Consider the following 20,468-nt stretch of genomic DNA (forward strand, 5'->3'; position numbering starts at 1 on the left):
GGTGCGCCCGGGCCTATTTCTCCCGCGGCGGGCGCGGCTGCTTTAAGCGGGGGCGGGACTGCACCGCGGCGGCGGCGGCGGCGGCGGCGGCGGGGGCTTCGGCTTTGCTGGGGGTCGCGGGCTGGTTCTGCAGGGGGCCGGCCGTCGAGATCAGGGTAAGCGCGGGCCGGCGCGGGCGAGCGCGGGAGGGCGGCGGAACGACCCCGGGAGGAGCGCGCGGCGGCCCGAGCCGGGGCGGGGCGGGGGGGAGGGCGGCGTGGGGAGGCCTCTGCGGCGCAGCGGCTCCGCGCAGCGACAGAGATAGGCTCGGTGCACCCGGTCCCCCCGGCCCTCCCCTCCTGTCCGCCGCCGGTGTCCAGCCCGGCCGGCCGGGGTCGGCGGCCGCCCTGTAGCCTCCTGCTGCTTGGCCGCGCTGGGGAGCTCGGGAGGCGGAGGGCCGGCGGCGCGAGAATTGGCCCTCGGCGCTCGCCGTAGCACGGCCTGGAGGGCGGACGCTGGGTGTCCGGAGACGGCGACAAAAGGAGGGAAGCGCAGAGCCGTTTGAGACCGGGGAGGGAGAGCGTGGGGTTGGGGCCTCGTTTCCCCAGAGGCGCCCCGGGCCAGCCAGGCACCTCCCGGCCTCCACGCAGGCCCCTGGCTCGCCGAGCCCGGCGCGGAGAACGAAGGTAGCGGCAGCGACAGCGCCCCCTCTGGCCCGGCGGCGCCGCCTCAGGCTCTCGGCGCGGCGCGGCGCTGCGGGGCGCTGCGGGGCGGGGCGGCGGGGCCGTTTGTCCGGGCGCGGGCGCTGCGCCGGCTCCGGCCTTCCCACCTGGGCCGGGACGCGGTGGCCCCTGGAGGCCAGGCCCGGGCCCTCGGCCCCCGGCGTCTTGGAGCCGCTCTCCCACTGACCGGCGTGATGGGCGGTGTTCCCTCCTCAGCGCCCCCCACCCCAGGCCCGGCGGGACGCTGGGCTGGGCCTCCGGGGGCCCCGCGGAGTGGAAGAGTGGATCACTTCGGTTGGGGGGGCGGGTCCAGGCCTTGAAGGAGTTTGGGCACGACCGCGAGGTTCGTAGGCACACGGGGAGGCCCCGACCCTGACTCTTGGGTCCCAGGGGTTGAGGGCCGGGGTGGGGGTGGGGGGCATTCTGTGTTTGGAGGGGGGCGTGTGACCTGAAGGAGGAAGCAGCCGTCGGGTCGTCCGGCGGGCCTGATGGAACCCCTCTTGGGTCTCAGGGCGAGAGGAGTGCGATAGAGCAGCAATCCGGCGTCTCCTCCGTGTTGGAGAAGTGCTTTTGGTGTCTCAGAGAGAGTGGCCCGTGGAGGCTCTGTGGAGTCGGGGTGTCCCCATCACCACTTGGGGCCGAAGAGTGCGCTGCTGGGGAGGGCTTCCGGTACGGAGGGCTTTTGAAAGCCCTGCAGGAGGAAAAGATGAAGTCCTGAAGATGCCTCTTGACGCAGAGTGGAATTAAACGGTTATATACACAAGGAAGATAGGTAAAAGCAAATTCAGTGGGTTCCCAAGATACTTCTGTGAGTGGTCCTAAAACAAACCGGGTCTCCCTCTATATATAATGTGTCAGTCAGCCTGGAGAGGTAGTTCTTGAAGTGTGATGGCCAACAACTTGGAACATTCATTCAGAGAAGCATTTTCTAAGTTCCTGCTTTTGTGCAAGCAAAACTTAACTGCTTCCTGGGCCCCTCCCTGAACCACCGTCTCTGGGTTGTGGTTGGAGGTCCCACCTTGGGCACCTGATGATCCTTGTGCACACTGAAGCCTGAGAACCAGTCACCCAGGGTAGCGGTTGTCCAATCCAGTCAGCTGCCTGTTTGCTGCTGCTGCTGCTGTTGTTTTTAAATATTTTTAATTTTAATCTCTACACCCAGTGTGGGGCTCAAACTTAGAACCCCAGAGCCTGCAAGAGTTGCATGGTCTACAGGCAGAGCCTGCCAGGCGCCCCTCAGCTACCTGTTTTTAATACAGCCTGTGAACGAAGAATGGTTTTTAAGTTTTTAAGTGGTGGAGAAAACGTCAAAAGAAGAGTAATGTTTCGTGATGTTTGAGAATTATGTGAAATTCAAATGTAAGTGTCCATAAATTAAAATTTTATAGGTCACAGCCATGCTCTTTCATGTATGTGTGTCCATGCTATTTTCTGGCTGCAACAGAGCTAAGTAGTTGTGGTAGAGACCACAAAGGCCGAAATATTTATTGTGTCTGGTTTACAGAGTTTGCCCATCCCACAGTCTAGGGAAAGAAGGATATACAGTAAGGGGAGGGGGGCGCCTTTGATTATAAAAATCATGTTTAGAAATTAATAGGTAAAATGGATGTAAGTTTACTTTCAAAAAAGCAGAGGGAATAGTATTGTGGGCATTTAAAAAGTATTTTGCTTAATATAGTCATTTAGGTAAGATTTTCATAGAGACTGTGAGCTGTGCCTTCAGTAAGTTGGCTAACCTTACGCTCCTTTTCATAGGCTGGGTGAACTCATGGACCTGATGCTTTTCTCTTGAGAAAGAAACCACTCAAAAGAAAAATGGCATTTGTTGCAACACAGGGGGCCACAGTGGTTGACCAAACCACGCTGATGAAAAAATACCTTCAGTTTGTGGCAGCTCTCACTGATGTAAATACACGTGAGTTGATCTTTTTTGTCATTAAAAAATGTGTTATCGTGGTTCATCTATCTCAGTTCAGATGATGTGCACGTTGAGAATAAAGAGTAATGTTGGCTTTTATCCTAATTTTCCTATTCTCTGCCTTGTGGAGAAGCAAAGTGATGAGCATTATTGGCTAGAGCCCCAAAGAGGCACATGTGTGTATGTGTGTGTATGTATGTGTGTCTGTATCCTTGTCTGTGCATGCACATGTATGTCTGGGAGTACGAATGTGTCTGACTGATCATAGGGAACTAGTCTATGTGCCTTCTGTTGGACGATGACAGTCAAACTGATAAGATCTGATTGCTTCTCTTAAACATTAAATAATTTTATGAAGATCCTTGACATAATTTAAATTACCTGATAACTTGTTTTGTCATTTACAGCTGATGAAACAAAGTTAAAAATGATGCAAGAAGTTAGTGAAAATTTTGAGGTATGAACTTACTATATTTTTTTTTGTTGTGAGGTAAATATTCACATGTGCTTCCCAATTGCTTCTCTGTTAATCTTAGTAGTGAATCAAAAACCATTCTCTCTGTTAATGTGATTTATTGTATTTCACAACTGATATGAGATGTGTGCACGGTATTGTCCAACTATTTTTTTTTTAAGATTTTATTTATTTATTATGAGAGACACAGAGAGCGGCAGAGACACAGGCAGAGGGAGAAGCAGGCTCCATGCAGGGAGCCTGATGCAGGGCCCCAATCCTGGGACTCCAGGATCACAGACGCTTAACCACTGAGCCACCCAGGTGCCCCTGTCCTTACACTAGTGACCGTGAACCTCAAGTATCATTGAGGGATGTTGCTTTGGTTTTGGTGGTTAAACCTTTTTCAGTTTTGAGGCATATACTTTCAGGATGCAGCCAGACTGAAGTTGTGGATTCATTACTTTCACATAATAAATGTGTACCACTGGGTACAGAGAGCAGGACATCACTGTGGCTCTGTTACTTAGCAATTGCATGATCTTGAGCATTTTCTCTCTTCTGAGCCTCACGTTCCACAATTTCCTGGTATCCCATGGGTCCCTGGGCTCTGTTCACTTTTCTTTGGTCTTCTCTTTGTTCTTTAGATTGGATGATTTCTGTTCTCTGCCTTCAGGTTCATTGACTGTTTCTCTGTCCTCTCCAGTTGGCCAGGAGGTTTTAAAGTTTCAGTTTATTTTTTATAAAATTTTTTTTATTTTAGTTTTTGTACTTTCAGTTTTGGCATTTCTGTTTGGTTCTTCTTTCGATTTCACTACTTCACAGAGATTATCATCACATACCAACATCATTTTGTTGTTGTTATCCTTAGACCATTTTATAACGACTGCATTAAAGTCTTTGCTAAATGCAACATTTGGGCTAGATGAGGGTTAATTACTGACTCTTGGTCACATGATCCTGCTTCTTGCATTGTCTAGTAGTTTTTGACAGTATGCCGAATACTGTATATGAGGCCGGGGACTCTAGATTGCTACCTCCCTCTGAAGAGTCCTGATATTTTGATTGTGGTAGGCAGTTAACTGGTTGATCTCGAACATACATGGGCTTGGTTTTATGCTGGGGCACAGAGGATCATGGGAAGGCTAAGGTATTCCTTGGGTCTCTAACCTGGCGGGATTCACCCTTCAAACCCTGGCTTCCCACGGGTATCATCAGAGGTTGATTTTAGGCTTGGCTTGTTTTAGAGGCCTAGAATAGGCCTTACTCGAGGGCATGGTCCTTTCTCAGCTGGATGTCTGGGGTGTTAAAGAGGTGTTATGAAAGTGCACTGTGCTTAGGCTGGAACCCCAGCATCCTCCAACGTTGTTAAATCTCTGATACCTCTTCGTTTCTCAGTCCCAAAGCTGTCCCTGTCCGGTAAGCTCCAGGTGGTCTTTCCCCCTCTAATATGTGCAGTCCAGCCCTCTGTCAAGGTCTCAGAGACTCAGAGAAGACCATGCCCTGTAGTTCCTGTTTCTCTGGGGCTCTGCTTTGCAGATTCCGGCCACTTGAACTGTTTAGAACTCTGGTGTTTGCTGCTCAGCTCAGCAGGTCCATCCTGCTGACCTTGGGTGTCAGCCTGCCACGCACCAGTCAGGACATCTGTACCCAGGCAGAGAGCCACGGTGATCATATAATGTCCCCTGCTCCCGGAGATTGTGGTCTTGCACTGCCTCTTCTCCAGTACCTGAAAACCATTCTCTGGTTTCTTGTCCAACTTTATGGTTAGTTTTGTGCTATTAGTTTCATGGGCAGGAGAGAAGATTTTATTTCTTATCTTTAATGTGAGGATAATAAAATATTTTTAAGAGAGTTAATGTGATTAAGAAAAACAGATAAAATGTTTTCAGCTTCAGGCATGGCCATTTGGACTACAAAGGATCAAATAAATGCTGGTGCGGAATGAATCAGTGCCCTTCTCTGGAGCACTGGGTAGTATTTCCGTTTGGTGGTTTTATTTTAAGTAGATGTTTTTTAGGACTTGTTGCGTTGAACTGAGCTGGGAAAATAAATCCTGAGATATTTAGAGATTGAGCTAAAGAGCTTTCTCTTTTGCCCAAGCTGCTAACGCAAGCTGTTAAAAAAAAAAAAAAAAAAAAAGGTAAGGAAAACCCAAAAAATGAAAAAAAGGAGGTGGGAGGTAGAACATGATTGGCTTGTGTTCTGCGTTTTTGGAAGAACTGATAAGTGAGAACCAGAGCCCCAGCGTTTGAAAGGATGCAGTCCGTCCTGGAGGAGCTGGCAAACCTTGAGAAACAAGCACGTATGTCAGGCGTCTGAGTGCGGGCCTGGGACCGAGTGTGGGCCTGGATCAAGTGTCCGACCTTTTCTCTCCTGTTTCCTGTCTGCCAGTTAGCAAGTTAATTTCTGACTTTGGTCACAGTCACATTGATCAGACTCCCAGAACTAAAGTCAGTGGAGCAATGTACTTGGGGCTTTTGAAAATCATGACTTTGGAAATCCGTAGGATATAAACATTTGCCTTAAATGAAATTCAGATGACTAAGGCCTTCAAAGAATCAAGTACTAGAATGACCATCAGTAGGTAATTCTAAGTTAGCACCACTACCACCCCAGAAAAATACCAGAATGAGGGGACTGAAATTAAAAAAAATAAATAAATAAAATAAAAGCCAGTGCTTACAGGAGTCTTAGAAACACATTTCACTAAGCACTTAGGAATAAAATTGTGGGCCAAGTAAATGTCCTGTGGGCCATCTTTCAAGATAGGAGCTAAAGAAACCTCCAAGTTAGAACTCCTGTGACAAATTCATGTGGATCAAAAAGCTGGGAGCTGAGTTGAAATCCTGGCAGAATAACCAGGCAGCTTGTGAATGAATCTTTTTTATCAGAGGAATCTGAAACTCCTGTTTTGAAAATTTGGAAGCCGCAATCAAATGGGCCTCTGTGCAGATGAGCTTAACTTCTTGGTAACTTTGATAATGATACAATGGGAATTTTCTTCCTTGAGTTTTTGAATATGGATATTTTGTAAAAAGTCTTAAGCTTTGGGGACGAAAGTTGACATACACACACACACACACAGGCTCCTGTTCCCAGTGAATTCATACACCCTACTTGGGGAGAGGCTGGGGGCTGCCGGAGGACTTCTCCCATGGTGTTCTGTGCGAATGGAGCCCTGGGTGGGTCCTGGGAGCCTGGTGCTCAGGCACACGTTCCAGGAATCATACTATTTTCTTTCCTGGCTCCTGTGGCAACCCTTTTCTGGTTTTCACCTGTTTCTCTCTCTTCCTTCATAGACTCCTCTTCCAGGATTACCTTATAATGGTAGACAACCCCACATCTTTATCTGTACCCCCAGTGAGCGTCTGGACTTTCAGACGCTTGTATTTAATTAACTGCCCATATGTGTCCTCTCAAGGACTTGTCAGGCTAGCGATAGTAACAGTTGAACCCCTTGCTCTTATGCTCCCACCTTCTGCCATGCTCAACTAGTTTTAGTGCCTTCACATCCATACTTTTTTTTTTTTTTTTACATCCATACTTTCTTATAATTTTCTGCCTTTGCAATGGCTTTCCTTAGAACCTTCTTCATTTCCACTTTTTTCATGAGGTTAACTCCTGCTGGACTTCTAGGTCGTAGTGTAAACTTCGCTGCTTGAGGAAGGGGTTCTGTGTCCTTGGTTCCATCCAGTACATTGTGGTCTCTTAGTTGCCAGTGCTTCTTCTATTATAATTCTGTACTGTTCTTTTTATCTGTATTCCCAGCATATGACTGCCTCCCGCATCTCTGAGGGCATAAATAGTATCTACTTTCTTCCTTTTTATGTTTTTTTTTTAAAAGATTTATTTATATGTTTTTAGAGAAAGTGCACGTGTGCAAACATTGGGGGGGTCGGGGAGCAGAGGAAGAGTGAGATTCCCAGGCAACTCCCCATTGAGCACAGAGCCCAATGGATGGCTCCATCTCATGACCCGGAGATCATGACCCATGCGAAAACCAAGAATTGGACGCTCAACCAACTGAGCCACCTGCACATCCCTCCACTTTCTTCATTTTATCTCCATCGAGCACATGATAGAGCCTCACTGAATGAGCAAGTGAGGCCTTAATGGGGAAAGGACCAGGCTGTTAGAGACACTTAATTTGGAAACACTTCTCAAGCTTTTGAAACAATATTCAGCAAGCTTTATAACCTCTCTGAGCCTCTTTATCAATGAAATGGAGATAATACTTACCTTAGGTTTGTGAGGACTGAGTGAAAAAGAGTAAAAATACACAGGACGGCAGTTAGCACACAGCTGATCTGGTAATATTGCCAGACGACAATGAGCATTTACCTTAGAGCATTTGCTGTGTCTTAAATTAACTCATGTAATCTTCATGTGATTACCTAAGACAGTAAATAATATGATACTCAACAGAGGGGACACTGAGGCACAGAGGCTAGGTAACTGCCAGAGGTTCCCACTTTCTAAATGGGATCCAGAAACTGCTCTAGGAGCCATTTTATGTCACTGTCTCCAGACTATGGGGTCATTTCCAATTCTCCTTTTAAAGTCAGTGCTGGGAGAAATAATGGATTAGGTTAGATTATAATCTGATGAATATAGATTTGACAACTCAGCTTTTCAGATTAGAAAAAGGTACCAGTTTGTTTAGGCTCTTCTTCATTTTCCACTTGAAGAGACTATGATCTAGAAGCTAAATGTCTTTTCAGAGATCTCACGCTTAAGATGTGGTAGAGCCAGCCTCTAAAAGAGGCTCCAGATTCCACATTTTCCACAGCATTAGTATTTCTACTTTTAACATTTAACAGTTTTAACATTCATTTTGCATCTTAAATTGGATTTCAGGAGCAATGATCATTTTAATTAAAACTGTGTTGTAACTGAAATGTCTAAAAGTATTAAAAATTGTTGGCTTCACTACAATGTTTTGTATTTTCTTGAGGTTATAATATATGAATTTGAAATGAAAATGTGTACACAAACTTAATGGCGTTTTCTTTTATTTTTGCACAATTAGAATGTAACCTCATCTCCACAATATTCTACATTCCTGGAACATATCATCCCTCGATTTCTCACATTTCTTCAAGATGGAGAAGTTCAGTTTCTCCAGGAGAAACCAGCCCAGGTAATCCATTGAGGAACATCAGTGGTGATGGAGGTGGGGGGAGGGGGGAATGTCATGCTGTAAGATTGTAAACTTTTTATGAATTTAAACAACTGAGAAAAGGTGGGGCTCCACTTCAAAATAAGAGTGTTTTTGTCACATAAGGATGACCTTGTCCCTAACCATGCCTCCTCAGTTAAATTTGGTTTTAAGTCGTTCACATTTGCCAACTGGTGACGTGGGTACACTGTTCATTACAGACGAGTTCAAATATCCACAAAAAAGAAGGAATAATCCTTTAATGACCCTCTCCATAGCTACTCCCTGACTCTGCTCTTCTAATTTGAGTTCTCATAACTTCTGACCAGTTTTATCTATACCTCCACCCACTCTGTACACTCCCCTCCTTACCATGATCATTTTAAGAGTCTCCTATAAATGTTTCAGTGTCTCTTAAAAGTAACTCTTTCACTAGCATTATGGTAATTTTTAAAGTTACTGCCAAACAAAGTATTTTTATGTTGTATCAGTTGAAAGTCTAGATGCTTGACCTACCTTTCAGTTGTGGGCTCCATGGACCAAATCCTGAAAACTTGGTCAGCTTGTGATGTAATCATTCCTTGGGCCCAAGAGAATCAGGAGAGAGGATTGTAGGAACCAAACCATGATGGAGGGAGATCCCAAACCAGGTTCATTTTGTGTTGTGCTCTTTCATGCGAAATCCATCCCGACATTCACACACTGGTACCCTTCTGCTGGAAATAATGGTTTCATTGTGAAAGAGGGAAAGTTTGGCTTGGTAGGTTTGGTGCACAACTGTAGGGGTCTTGAAAGTAATGGTTTGTGGTACGTACTTAGGATAACATTTAAGTAATTCACAGGACCGTTTCTGAAATGGGGTCCATCTTGTCATTTGATGGTTCCCCGTGCTGGGTGCAGATAACTGTGTAACTTACGGAGTGTGAAAGAATTACTTTGGGATTCTTGAAGGATTTGATTTTTACATTTTTAATTTTTCCTCACCAGCAACTGCGGAAACTAGTACTTGAAATAATTCACAGAATACCAACCAACGAGCATCTTCGTCCTCATACAAAAAATGTTCTGTCTGTGATGTTTCGCTTCTTAGAGGTAATCTTTGAGAATTCTTGTTATTTAACCATTTCTAGGTTGTCAGTGGTTTTCTTATTGTAGAATCTAGTACTGCACAACTGCTTCCCTTTCACTAAAGCTCTGATTCACATGAGTAAAAATTGTCTTAATGTCCATTTTCCACCATTTCGCCCACCAAATTACTAATAAATATTATTATTGAAGATTCTTCTTTTTTTTTTTTTTTTTTGAGTCAGCAGGGAATTGACTAGACACAGTGGAAATCTTTAGAAAGGGTTGGGTCAAAAAAAGAAAGAAAGGGTTGGGTCGACAGACTCGAGTGCAGGGCTCTTTGGCTTTGTGCTACTTCAAGCACAGTAAATACTCAAAAGAGTTTCTCAAATTCTTCAGGTGAATTTATTTGGTACCTGTTATATTTGCCTCTAAAATTGTTTTCTTACTGTTCTTAGCCTTGATATGTGTAGAATTCTGTTGTTTCTGGGCCCCTTGAAAAGATGAGCTTTATAGGGGATAGAGTTGGATTCAGATCCTAGCTCTGCCATGTGTTAGGTGTATCATGTTAGCCATGTGGCTTACTTTCTTTTAGCTTTAGCTCCCCTAGGTAAGATGTGGCTCACACCCCATTCAGAGAGTGTAAAGTGTTTATCAGATGGTCCAATGAAAACATAGTGGGTTTTTTAATTTTTTTATTTTTTTTTTATTTGAGAGAGAAAGCATGAGCAAGAATTGGGAGAAGGAGAAGCAGACTCTCCACTGAGCAGAGAGCCCAACATGGGGCTTGACCCCAGGATCATGACCAAGCTGAAGGCAGATGTTTAAGTATCATTTGGACCATTAAGACCTTTGTTCATGGTGTGACTTGTCTTAAGTGCCAGTTACTCATCTGTCAGAGTGTTATTCTCCAGAGCTTACTGGGCGGCATACCCTTTAGATGGTCCACCAAAGACCTCAAAAGCTTCTTATCTGAGACAACTATTCTGTGTTCTCTGTTCAATAAGTCAAATCTGAGTTAGCTGATGTAGGGTGTGTATACAGAAAAATGCTTAGCGAATGGTCAGTAATCTTTAGATTAAAATAACCTCAGAAGTATAACTTAAAAAACATTTTTTTTTTTAGACGGAAAATGAAGAGAATGTTCTTATTTGTCTAAGAATAATCATTGAGCTACACAAACAGTTCAGGCCGCCTATCACACAAGAAGTAAGTGCTTATCCTGATTATGTTTATAAAAGTGTGTCAGTAGGTTTTTTTTTCACCATGTGATTTATTTATTCTCTTAGAATTGACAGGACACATGCTACTTTCAAGAAAAGGATAGCCTAAGTTTGGGGGAAATTCTTTATGGGTTTCATAGTGACTTTTTTCTTGTCAATGTTTACATAAATATTTGGGTGAATTTGTACATTCATTGAAATTTAGTAAACTACCAAACTGGCAGAGCTTTGTGGGTAATTCTGGTATTTACAGGCCTGGTGTGCTAGAAGGCTCCAGTCATTTTATGCTCTGCAGGGGTTTAAGATGTGGGTTCTGAAGTCTGGTGGGATCATCTAAAGGGCATACCAGTTCTGAAGTCAGAACTGGATTGGAATCTCAGCTCTGTAGTTAGTAGGTATCGACATTGGTAAGGTTTTAGCCTTTTGGAGCCTTTTTCATAAAATGATACAGGACATATCCTCAAAAGGTATCTTGAGGAATTAAATTTTTTTTTAAACACATATAATCTGTATATTCTGGCAAACATACCCCCTCCCTGAGATGCCTTCTTTTTTATACTGACTCTTTATTGGTTTAAATTATATGTGGAAGAGTTCATAGAGGGCAGTAATAGCTTTTGTATAACAAGAGTGGAAAGTTCGTCAAAACTCAGGTCTTCATTAAGGAAGTCATATAGGAATAAAATATAAATGTAATGAGTGTGGGAAAACCTTTGATTCTAGGTCCTATTTTATGTGACACCAGAGAACTTAGAACCAGTTAAGTATGTAGGGATGCAGTAAAAAGGGAAACATGAAGATTTCCCATTTGGAGTCAGGATCCTTTAGTTGATTTTGAGCGTATCAGGAATAAACCCCATGCTTTTCTGACTGCACTTTGATTTTCCCTCTGGAAATGCCACTCAGGAGTTTTTGGTTGAAGTTTTAAAGATGGATGAGAAGGCCTTACCACCCTGAGATTTTTGAATAATTAAATATAGAGTGATTGGTACCCACATAGTAAGCACTGAATATGCTGTGTTAGCTGTAATTACAGTTTTCTTCTGTTGTGAACCTTACTAAGTGCCTATTGTCGATTATTTTGAAATTAAAAGAATAAAGATGAAGTAGAATTCCCATTACCTGAAGAAAACTGTTTAATGTCTTGATTTTTGTTCCTTTTCCTATCTTAGGTATATTTGCTACATAAATTTGATAATACTGCATTTGACATTTTATGTCTTGTTTCCCTTCACATTGTATAAGAGTATTTTCCAATCATAAAAAGTTCCTTATAAAGGAAGTTTTTCATGGGTGCCTAATAGTCTTTCTTATGATGCCCTTGTGTTTGGATATTTAAGGTATTTCAAAATTTTTATTTTAGGACTTTGCTGAGTGTCTTGTTGACAGTTCAGATTATTTCATGGACTGGGTTTGTAATAGTAGGATTATCAAGTCAGAAGTGTTAATGCTTTAATGCTTCTGAAATTGTTAAGGCGATTTCCAGAAAGGTTTGAGCACTTGACACTTCCCCTGGTAGTATGGGAGAGTCTCTCTCCTGTTGGACTCTATCTTGCAGGGTGTAGCAGTACTTTTTGAAAGGCAAGAAGTGGCATTTATTTTAATTTTCATTCCTTTGCCCTTCCTGAATTAGAAACTTATTTCCTTTGTGTTTCTTTTTTGGCTTGTCTGTATTTTGAGTCTGACATTTTTCCTGCCAGTTTTATGAGTTCTAACATGTTAATACTATTAATGTTTTTGCTACCCACTATGAGCGTTTTCTGTTGATAAATATCTTCCTTACACTCTCTTTTTAAAATTTTATTTTTAGATACATCATTTTTTGGATTTTGTGAAACAGATTTACAAGGAGCTTCCAAAAGTAGTGGTATGTTTTTAATATTGACTTTCTTACTTATATTCATTTATTTCCTCATTCCAAAGGGAATTTGGAATATTTGGGTTGAAAGAGTAACCGAGGGGAATGCTGATTTTAGAATGAGGAGTAGTTAGTGGTGGTCAAAATGTAGGTTAATACATCAGCATTTAAAAGAATTCTCTTGCTTTCACTGTTTAAATACATTATTTTTGACATAAAAGCAATAAAATATTTTTATTGTAGAAATTTGCGACAAAACCAAGGCAAATTTGTAAGCAATCATTGATGTTGAAGTTTTGTTTTTTCGCATTTTTCATGTTTTTTAAAGATGGTTGTATTCCTGTTGTGAAGCCTTTTTCGGGAAGTGGTGTACACTTTCAGCCTCCTTTTCAGTATCCTTAAAATTCTTTCCAATGTTCAAAGAAGTCTTTCTAACTGGCGTCAGAAGTGTGGGGACGGGCATGGTGTGCCTGAGGGTGTGCTCCTCCCCACCTTACTCTGGCTTGCAACAACCAGTTTGGAACATCCTCCGGAACATTTCTGTTGGGGGTCCTAGTTCTTAGTGGCCCCATAACTTCCTGTCCTATGCATGTACCTGGACTGTCTCCGTGGTGCTGCTTTTTCAGATTTTCAGCTCCTGTCATAAGTAATGGTAAAAATCATTGTGCGTAAATCTCTTCGTAAGTCAAGAGTTTTCTAAAGATTTTCTTTTTAATTTAAAAACAATTTTTAAAAAATTAACGAAGTAAAATGGACTCCTTTGGTATTTTAAGGATTTTTTTAAATTATTTATTTATTTATTTATTTATGACAGTCACACACACACACAGAGAGAGAGAGAGGCAGAGACACAGGCAGAGGGAGAAGCAGGCTCCATGCACCGGGAGCCTGACGTGGGACTCGATCCCGGGTCTCCAGGATCGCGCCCTGGGCCAAAGGCAGGCGCCAAACCACTGCGCCACTCAGGGATCCCCTTAAGGATTTTTTTTAAAGACTTTATTTATTTATTCATGAAAGACACACAGAGGCAGAGACATAGGTAGAGGGAGAAGCAGGCTCCCCTGTGCGGAGCCTGATGCGAGACTCAATCCCAGGACCCTGATATCATGCCCTGAGCCAAAGGCAGACATTCAATCACTGAGCCACCCAGGTGCCCCTGTTTTAAGGATTTTAACTTAAGAATGTGTAAAACTTAATTGAGTTCTGGGTTGCCAAGTCCTGTCAGCCTGTCATTTCAGCCAGAAAAGCTGCTGTTTGTCAGAAGCTGTTTTATTTAACATAAAGTCCAAATTACATTTAGAACTGAGGATGGCAATGAGGCCCTGGCTTTTAAAAATGTCTGTGCTTTGTTGTGGTTCCTGTCTTTGTTCTCTGAAGGAGACTTTGGAAAGTGGACTCAGTGGGGCCTAGCTTCTGGGTTCCTACCACTAGAGGCATGGGCTACATGAGGTAGTAATGTAGCATGTCGTGCATTACGTCTATCACCAGCTGGGAACAAAGGTAGAAAATACTTTGGGCAAGTTTTCGTTTTCCATTGTTGGGGTAGAGAATATTGTCACTGCCGTGTTACCTTCACCCATAGAGGACTCAAAGTTATGGCATCTGTGTGACAGAGACGGGTATAACGTTGGATTTCTTCCAGCACAGGTTGGGTGTGTTTCATTGAGAAATATTGTGTCTGACATGAGGAAGAATGACTTCCACTCTTTCTATGCAGAACCGCTACTTTGAGAACCCTCAGGTGATCCCTGAGAACACAGTCCCTCCCCCGGAAATGGTTGGTATGATCACAACAATTGCTGTGAAAGTCAATCCAGAGCGTGAGGACAGTGAGACGAGAACAGTAAGTTTTTTTCAGTTGTTTTGCTTTGTTTTTATTCCTGTCTTCTGTACTGGGTAGAGGAAAATAATGAGATACGGACTTTTTATGTATATTTTTTAGTATATTGTGGGTTTTTTTTCTCTAAACAGTTGGGGCATTTAAGATAACATAAATGTGTGTGCCTGAGAAAGCTTCACTGATTCTTAATGCAACCCTGAAGTGCTGAACGGAAACTAGTGGAAATCCAAAATCACCTATTGGAAAGACAGCTGCCCAGCCGAGGGGATCGCTGCTCCATCCTTAGCCCTGACATTAACAAAGTCCCTTTAAAGCTACATATATTTAAGAAAAAAAAGTTGATTTTAAAAAGTGAAAAAAAATAAAGCTACATATATAAATTTCTACCTCGGTACCTGAGAGTGTGGGCTCTGGGGACAGAAGCTTGGGGACCATGTTCCAGCACCACCATTGGGCTTTTTGACTGTTGCAAAGCATATAACATTTGTTCTAGCTTAATTTTCTCTCTCATTATCTGAGAGCCCTGTCATGTGGAATTTTGTGAAGGTCATACTGGTGTTGTCTGCAAGTAATACATTGTATTGGATGTATATGGTACACAGGTAACCTGTACTGAGCAATTACGAGGCCTGTTTTCAGGATTGAGTTAAGAATATCATCTATATTTGTTTTATAATTTTGCAGAATGTTTTCATTTGTGCTAGGGTAAACAAGAAACTGCATTTTGAAGCTTTCATTCCTTTTCTCTTCTGGAACTAGAAACTCATTTTCAGTTTCAGTCATTCTTTTCTTTTTTGTCTGCCCCTGCCCATTGTCCTGACATTTTCTGAGTCTGACATTTTGCTTACCTGCGCTGGGAGTTCTTATGTCAACATTAAAACTATTAAATTAAAAAAAATAAAAAAATAAAAAAAATAAAACTATTAAATTTTTAAAAATATCATAAACATTCTGTGTTTAGAAGTATATTTGAAACTAGGTAAATTTGTACTTTCTGATGTTGTTCTTTTGAATCAATTAATAGATATTAATTTAAAATTTCTTCAAGTGGGGATCCCTGGCTTGGCACCTGCCTTTGGCCCGGAGGGTGACCCTGGAGTCCCGGGATCGAGTCCCATGTCGGGCTCCCTGCATGGAGCCTGCTTCTCCCTCTGCCTGTGTCTCTGCCTCTCTCTCTCTCTGTGTCTCTCATGAATAAATAAATAAAATCTAAATAAATAAATAAAAATAAAATTTCTTCAAGTGATTTGAATGTCTAAGTTTTGACAAATTTTTCTGATGTTTTTACAACATCAGAAAATAGACAAACCAAAGGAAATAGACAAACCTTTATATTAAATGATAGTTCTTTGTGCTTTGTTTTCAAAATAGTTTGGCTCTTTCACCACAGGTATTTACAAAGATGTGGCAATTCTTTCCATTTTGCTGGGGTGAGGCTAGTAGCAGGCTCTTTTAAGTGCCATAGTGATAACCGTGGTCCTGCTTGCTTCTCTCTTACAGCATTCCATCATTCCAAGAGGATCTCTTTCTCTAAAAGTGTTGGCAGAATTGCCCATTATTGTTGTTCTAATGTATCAGGTATGCACATTGCTTATTAGTTTCTTGGGTTTGGGGATTCTTATTTTATGACAAAGTTCATATCTAATTTTCTGTGGCAAATGGAAGATGCGTGTGATGTACACATGCTGACTAATGTAATGAATCTTAGGGGTTTTTTGGTATGCCAAATTATTTTGCTGTAGCCTAGTGTAAGAGCATGAAAATCTGCTGTGTTTGCTTTTTTAGCTCTACAAACTGAACATCCACAATGTTGTGGCTGAGTTTGTGCCCTTGATCATGAATACCATTGCAATTCAGGTGTCTGCACAAGCCAGGTGAGATTTCTGTGGACAGCAACATGGCTGACTGCCACGGTTCTTTAATTCCAAATAAAAATATACTTGCTGTCATCTTTTGTAAGACATGGAAATTCTGGGTGATAACATTTTGGTCAGATGATACGCATTTTTGACTTTTTGAGCTTACATTTGAATAATGATGTGAATAGTTTTAGTTTCTTATTTTGAAAAGATGAGCTAATATTTTGGGTTTTTGTGTCTTGTGAATTTAGAACTATCATTAGGTGTTACTGTGCTCACTCCCAGCTGTGGGATAGACAAGCCTTGCCACCTTCAAGCCCAGTTCTTGCTGTGCCTTTCAGCATGACTGCTAAAATGTTCTCTACCCCTTGTTCCCCCTCACCAATCATTCAACGTGTGAACTGTACATATTTATCTTTGGAAGCCCCAGTGAGGCTTCTTCTCAAACTTACAAGCATCCTCTTGAGGCCTTTGTCACTCACTCTCTTGACTGCTGCCCATCTGGCTTTGGGTCATTGGAGGGGGGATCTGAGGGTGAATCAGCCGTAACAATCCCTGGTGGCCCTAACTGGGGTCTTTCATGGAGCAGACAGTCCCTGATAGAGTCTGCTGGCCGAGTGGGTCAGCCTGGCATTGGCTCTGGGATGCACATTGCAGCTGCTCTGGAATGGTTTCGAGAGCCGCTTGCTTTATGCCTTTAAACCCTTTGCATTATTTGGAACTGCACACAAATGTAGAATGTTTACAGTTGGTGCTGTGTTATGATCTGTGTAGAAATCATGCTTTTAGGACTTAGTCATTATTATAGGCTTTGATTAAATCTAACACCACCTAAAGAGTTAAGAGCTAATACTGTAAATTCTATTCACTTCTCATTTAGGCAACACAAGCTTTACAACAAGGAGTTGTATGCTGACTTTATTGCTGCTCAGATTAAAACATTGTCATTTTTAGCTTATATTATCCGAATTTATCAGGTAAGTTCATTAACTTTTAAGTCAAGTTTACTGAGATATAATTTACATGCAATAAAATTCACCTTTTGCAGATACACAGTTCTGCAAATTGACAGATGCATACAGTTAGTAAACCCCACCCCCACCCCCCAAACGTAGAATATTTCAAAATTCCTTTTACACGTTCATAGTCCATTTTCTCCCCAGTCCCTGGCAAACACTGACTTGCTTTGTGGCACCTAGTTTTGCGTTTTCCAGAAGTCAAAAAAATGACTTGGGTAATGTATATAACCTTTTGAGTATCACTTTCACTTAGCAGTAGCACTGAAATTTATTCTTGTTATTTTATTTTTATTGGGGTTAGTTGTCTTGGTCTGTCTAGGCTTCCTAACAAAATGGCATAGACTAGATGGCTCAAACAACAAAAATTTATTTGCTCACAGTTCTGGAAGTTGGGAGGGCCAATATCAAGGTCCCTTCAGGGTTCAGGTTCTGGCAAGGACTCTCCTGTGTTGCTAGTAGCCGCCTTCTTTCTGTGTCCTCACATGGGGACGGGTGAGTGGGGACGGGTGAGAGATGGCTGGTTCTCTTCTGAGGCCACAGTCCCATCGGATTAGGGCCCTGTACTTAAGACTTCATTTGACCTTAATTATCTCTGGTTTCTGGGTGCAGTCACAGTAGGGCTGAGGACCTCAACATGAATTTGAGGGGGCAGCGTCATCTGAAGCTGCAGTACTGACCTGTATGGGTGTGCTATGCTAGGTGTAGCCACTCTCACCAGTTGCTGAGCATCTGAGTTGTTTCTAATTTTTTTAAAGCAGCTTTATCAGGATATAATTTACATATAAAATTCACTCTTTAAAAAAATAAAATAAAATTCACTCTTTTAAAAGTATTCAGTAAGTGGGTTTTAGTTTATTTACAGCCTTGTACCACTATCCCCACCATCCCATTTTAGTACTGTTTCTTCACCCTGAAAAGTCTTCTTGGCAAAAAAAAAAAAAAAAAAAAAGTCTTCCTGGCCCTGGTTGGCAGTGCCATTCAGTTTCCTATGGCCCTTAGCTCCTGGCAACCAGCGATGTCCCTTCTGTCTTGGATCCGCTGATTGCGTTTCTGGCCATTGTTAATGAGTCCATCATAAATGGACATGGGCACACAGATACTTGTGTGGGCATGTATGTTGCATTGACTTCTGTGTCAGTGCAATTTTTGAGGAGAGATTGGAACTTTAAAAAAATGGCATAATTCATAAGCCGGTGATAGAGTTTGCAGTGTTCTTCGATAGGCTGGAGGGTGATTTCAGTTCTGTTTTTCCCACTCGTAGTTGTAGTCTGTCTTTATTTCAATCCTGAGAAGAACTTGGAGGAAAGAAATGACCTTATTTCCCATTAGTCATAGAATGTTTTTGTGTAAACTTTTGGTGTAGTTGTGGTTCTCAAGTGTGGGATAAACCTAGTCCTGACCTATTGTATAGCAGTGGAATTATATTGCAGTTGTTTTTTTAAGGAAAAAACTTTGTTATTTTCAGGAAAGTAAAAATGAAAACATGTTTGCCAAATTGTTGAGAATAAAAACTATCTTGGAAAGCATTCATAGCTCTTTCCTTTTTTAAGGGCATTTGTCTAGATAATGATAATTTGCACTGAGAATACGGAACATTTGGTTTTGAAAATCTGAATTAGGTACTCTTGGGTATTTTAGCCAGCTTGAGCTACCTTGGTGAATTGCATTGTTACTACTCCTCAGAAGGAAAATGATGAGAGCTTGTTCTTGAGGGAAAGGGGTCTCTGGTGTCATTCACAACATATGTTAACGGGATGACAGAGTAGATTATGTTCTTTTTTTTTTGTAGATTATGTCCTATGAAATTTTCAATATTCCCCCTCCTTCCCACCAATAAGGAAGTGATTCGTATTCATTGTTAAAAGCTGGGAAAACAGAAAAATACAAAGAAGTCATCCATAATCCCATCGTGTAAAAGAAACTACTAAACACCGCTGTACGTCCTTCCACGGTGGCAGCAAGCACCCAAACTATTAAAACTTTCCAGATGCTGCTTGTTTATGAGGGTGATTACTTCATGAGGGTCCTTTGAGCCACACTTAGTCTTACTGAACTTTTTTGAGTTTATAAAATTGGGGTTTTTCTTACCCATCCCATCTATGTCAATATTACTTTGTTATTTCCATCCTCGTTTTGCAGGAGTTGGTGACCAAGTACTCTCAGCAGATGGTGAAAGGAATGTTACAGTTACTTTCTAATTGCCCTGCAGAGACTGCACACCTCAGAAAGGAGCTTTTGATTGCTGCAAAGCATATCCTCACCACGGAGCTAAGAAACCGTACGTCCACTTTATCTTGGAATGCTTGCATGGGCCTGTCTGCCTGTGGTACTGTAGGCATCCCCTTGTTGGTCTGAGTCTTTAGTTTGCTTGGGTGTTTTAGGCTCCATGTGTCCTTTTCTTTACCGCTCTCTCAGATTTACGCTTCCTCTTTCTTTCTCTGCCTTGTTGCCTCCGCACTCTCGGTCTGCCTCTCTACTTTGCTTGCCACCAGCATTCTCCCCATGTCTTCCCAACAGTCTCGTGATTAATGTGATCATTTTCTTAGCATAATGGCGCGTCCTCAGCATCTCCTGGTACTTCTCTGCCTTTTGGCTACATACCTTTTGAAACTGCAAGTAGCTGTTTACTCATTAACTCACAGCTAACAGTCTTTAAAAGGTGAGAAGAAAACAGAATTTTCTTTCTCCACACTGTGAAAATGGTAAATTGGTCCTGTTTTTTATGCACAAAATTACTTGCTTTTTGCTAATCTGATAATTATACTTTTTCTATCAATTATTGATATATAATTTTAAAATACTTTTCTATTTTCTATGTCCAAATCATTACATCAAAGTTATATCCTAATTGTTTTGGGTTTATTATTTTTTTTTTCATCCTGTTTTGAGATGGTAATCTTTCGCCAGTAATGATTGAATATTCACTGTTTTATTTGCCTGGCTTGTAAATTGGAGCATCTGTAAAACTGGCTTTCTTATGTAGTTTTTAAACATGTAGCGTACGGTTTGAGTAGTAACACATGAATTAATACAATAAAGCTCAGGTGTTTTATGCTGTTAAAATACAAGTTATAGTGATATTAAGTATGGATATAGCTGAGTAGAATATAGACTTTTTTAAAAACTCTTTTTAATGTAATTTATAGAGTACCGAAAAGAAATGTATGATTTTGCAAAAAACTACAGAACAAATGTGTGTGCACGTCCTCCATGTTGAGAAATTCAGTGTCACCATCCCGCAAAGCCTCCCATGTGCCTCCACGGCCAAGGGCCATCGCAGTTTGTACAGTCATGGCTCCCTTGGCCATATGTGGCTCTTCTGCATGTTCACCACTGAACAATATTATAATAAAATAATTTTAAATGGAAG

General features: G+C 42.0%; 1 protein-coding gene and 1 non-coding gene across 16 annotated transcripts in view; both read left to right on the forward strand.

Moving 5' to 3' along the window:
* The window catches only part of TRRAP (transformation/transcription domain associated protein), a 115,402-nt gene continuing 94,934 nt past the window's right edge, over nt 1-20,468 (forward strand). For 12 of the 15 annotated variants that reach the window (XM_077907794.1, XM_077907803.1, XM_077907802.1 and 9 more), the window contains exons 1-12: nt 1-155; nt 2,457-2,616; nt 3,027-3,076; nt 8,106-8,216; nt 9,222-9,326; nt 10,425-10,508; nt 12,333-12,389; nt 14,098-14,223; nt 15,721-15,798; nt 16,006-16,094; nt 16,960-17,056; nt 19,238-19,376. In XM_077907794.1, the coding sequence (XP_077763920.1) occupies nt 2,517-2,616; nt 3,027-3,076; nt 8,106-8,216; nt 9,222-9,326; nt 10,425-10,508; nt 12,333-12,389; nt 14,098-14,223; nt 15,721-15,798; nt 16,006-16,094; nt 16,960-17,056; nt 19,238-19,376 (1,036 nt within the window). In that variant the 5' untranslated portion in view covers nt 1-155; nt 2,457-2,516. Of the gene's footprint in view, nt 156-518; nt 666-891; nt 1,045-1,212; nt 1,474-2,456; nt 2,617-3,026; nt 3,077-8,105; nt 8,217-9,221; nt 9,327-10,424; nt 10,509-12,332; nt 12,390-14,097; nt 14,224-15,720; nt 15,799-16,005; nt 16,095-16,959; nt 17,057-19,237; nt 19,377-20,468 lie in introns of those variants that run through there. The other 3 variants (XM_077907795.1, XM_077907796.1, XM_077907797.1) reach the window with 3 other exon arrangements.
* LOC144319842 (small nucleolar RNA ZL1) lies at nt 2,746-2,950 on the forward strand. Its single transcript, XR_013385551.1, has one exon. It is a non-coding gene; the product is annotated as a small nucleolar RNA ZL1 (small nucleolar RNA).

Source organism: Canis aureus, chromosome 8 (genome assembly GCF_053574225.1).
Source record: "Canis aureus isolate CA01 chromosome 8, VMU_Caureus_v.1.0, whole genome shotgun sequence".
Lineage (NCBI taxonomy): Eukaryota > Metazoa > Chordata > Mammalia > Carnivora > Canidae > Canis > Canis aureus.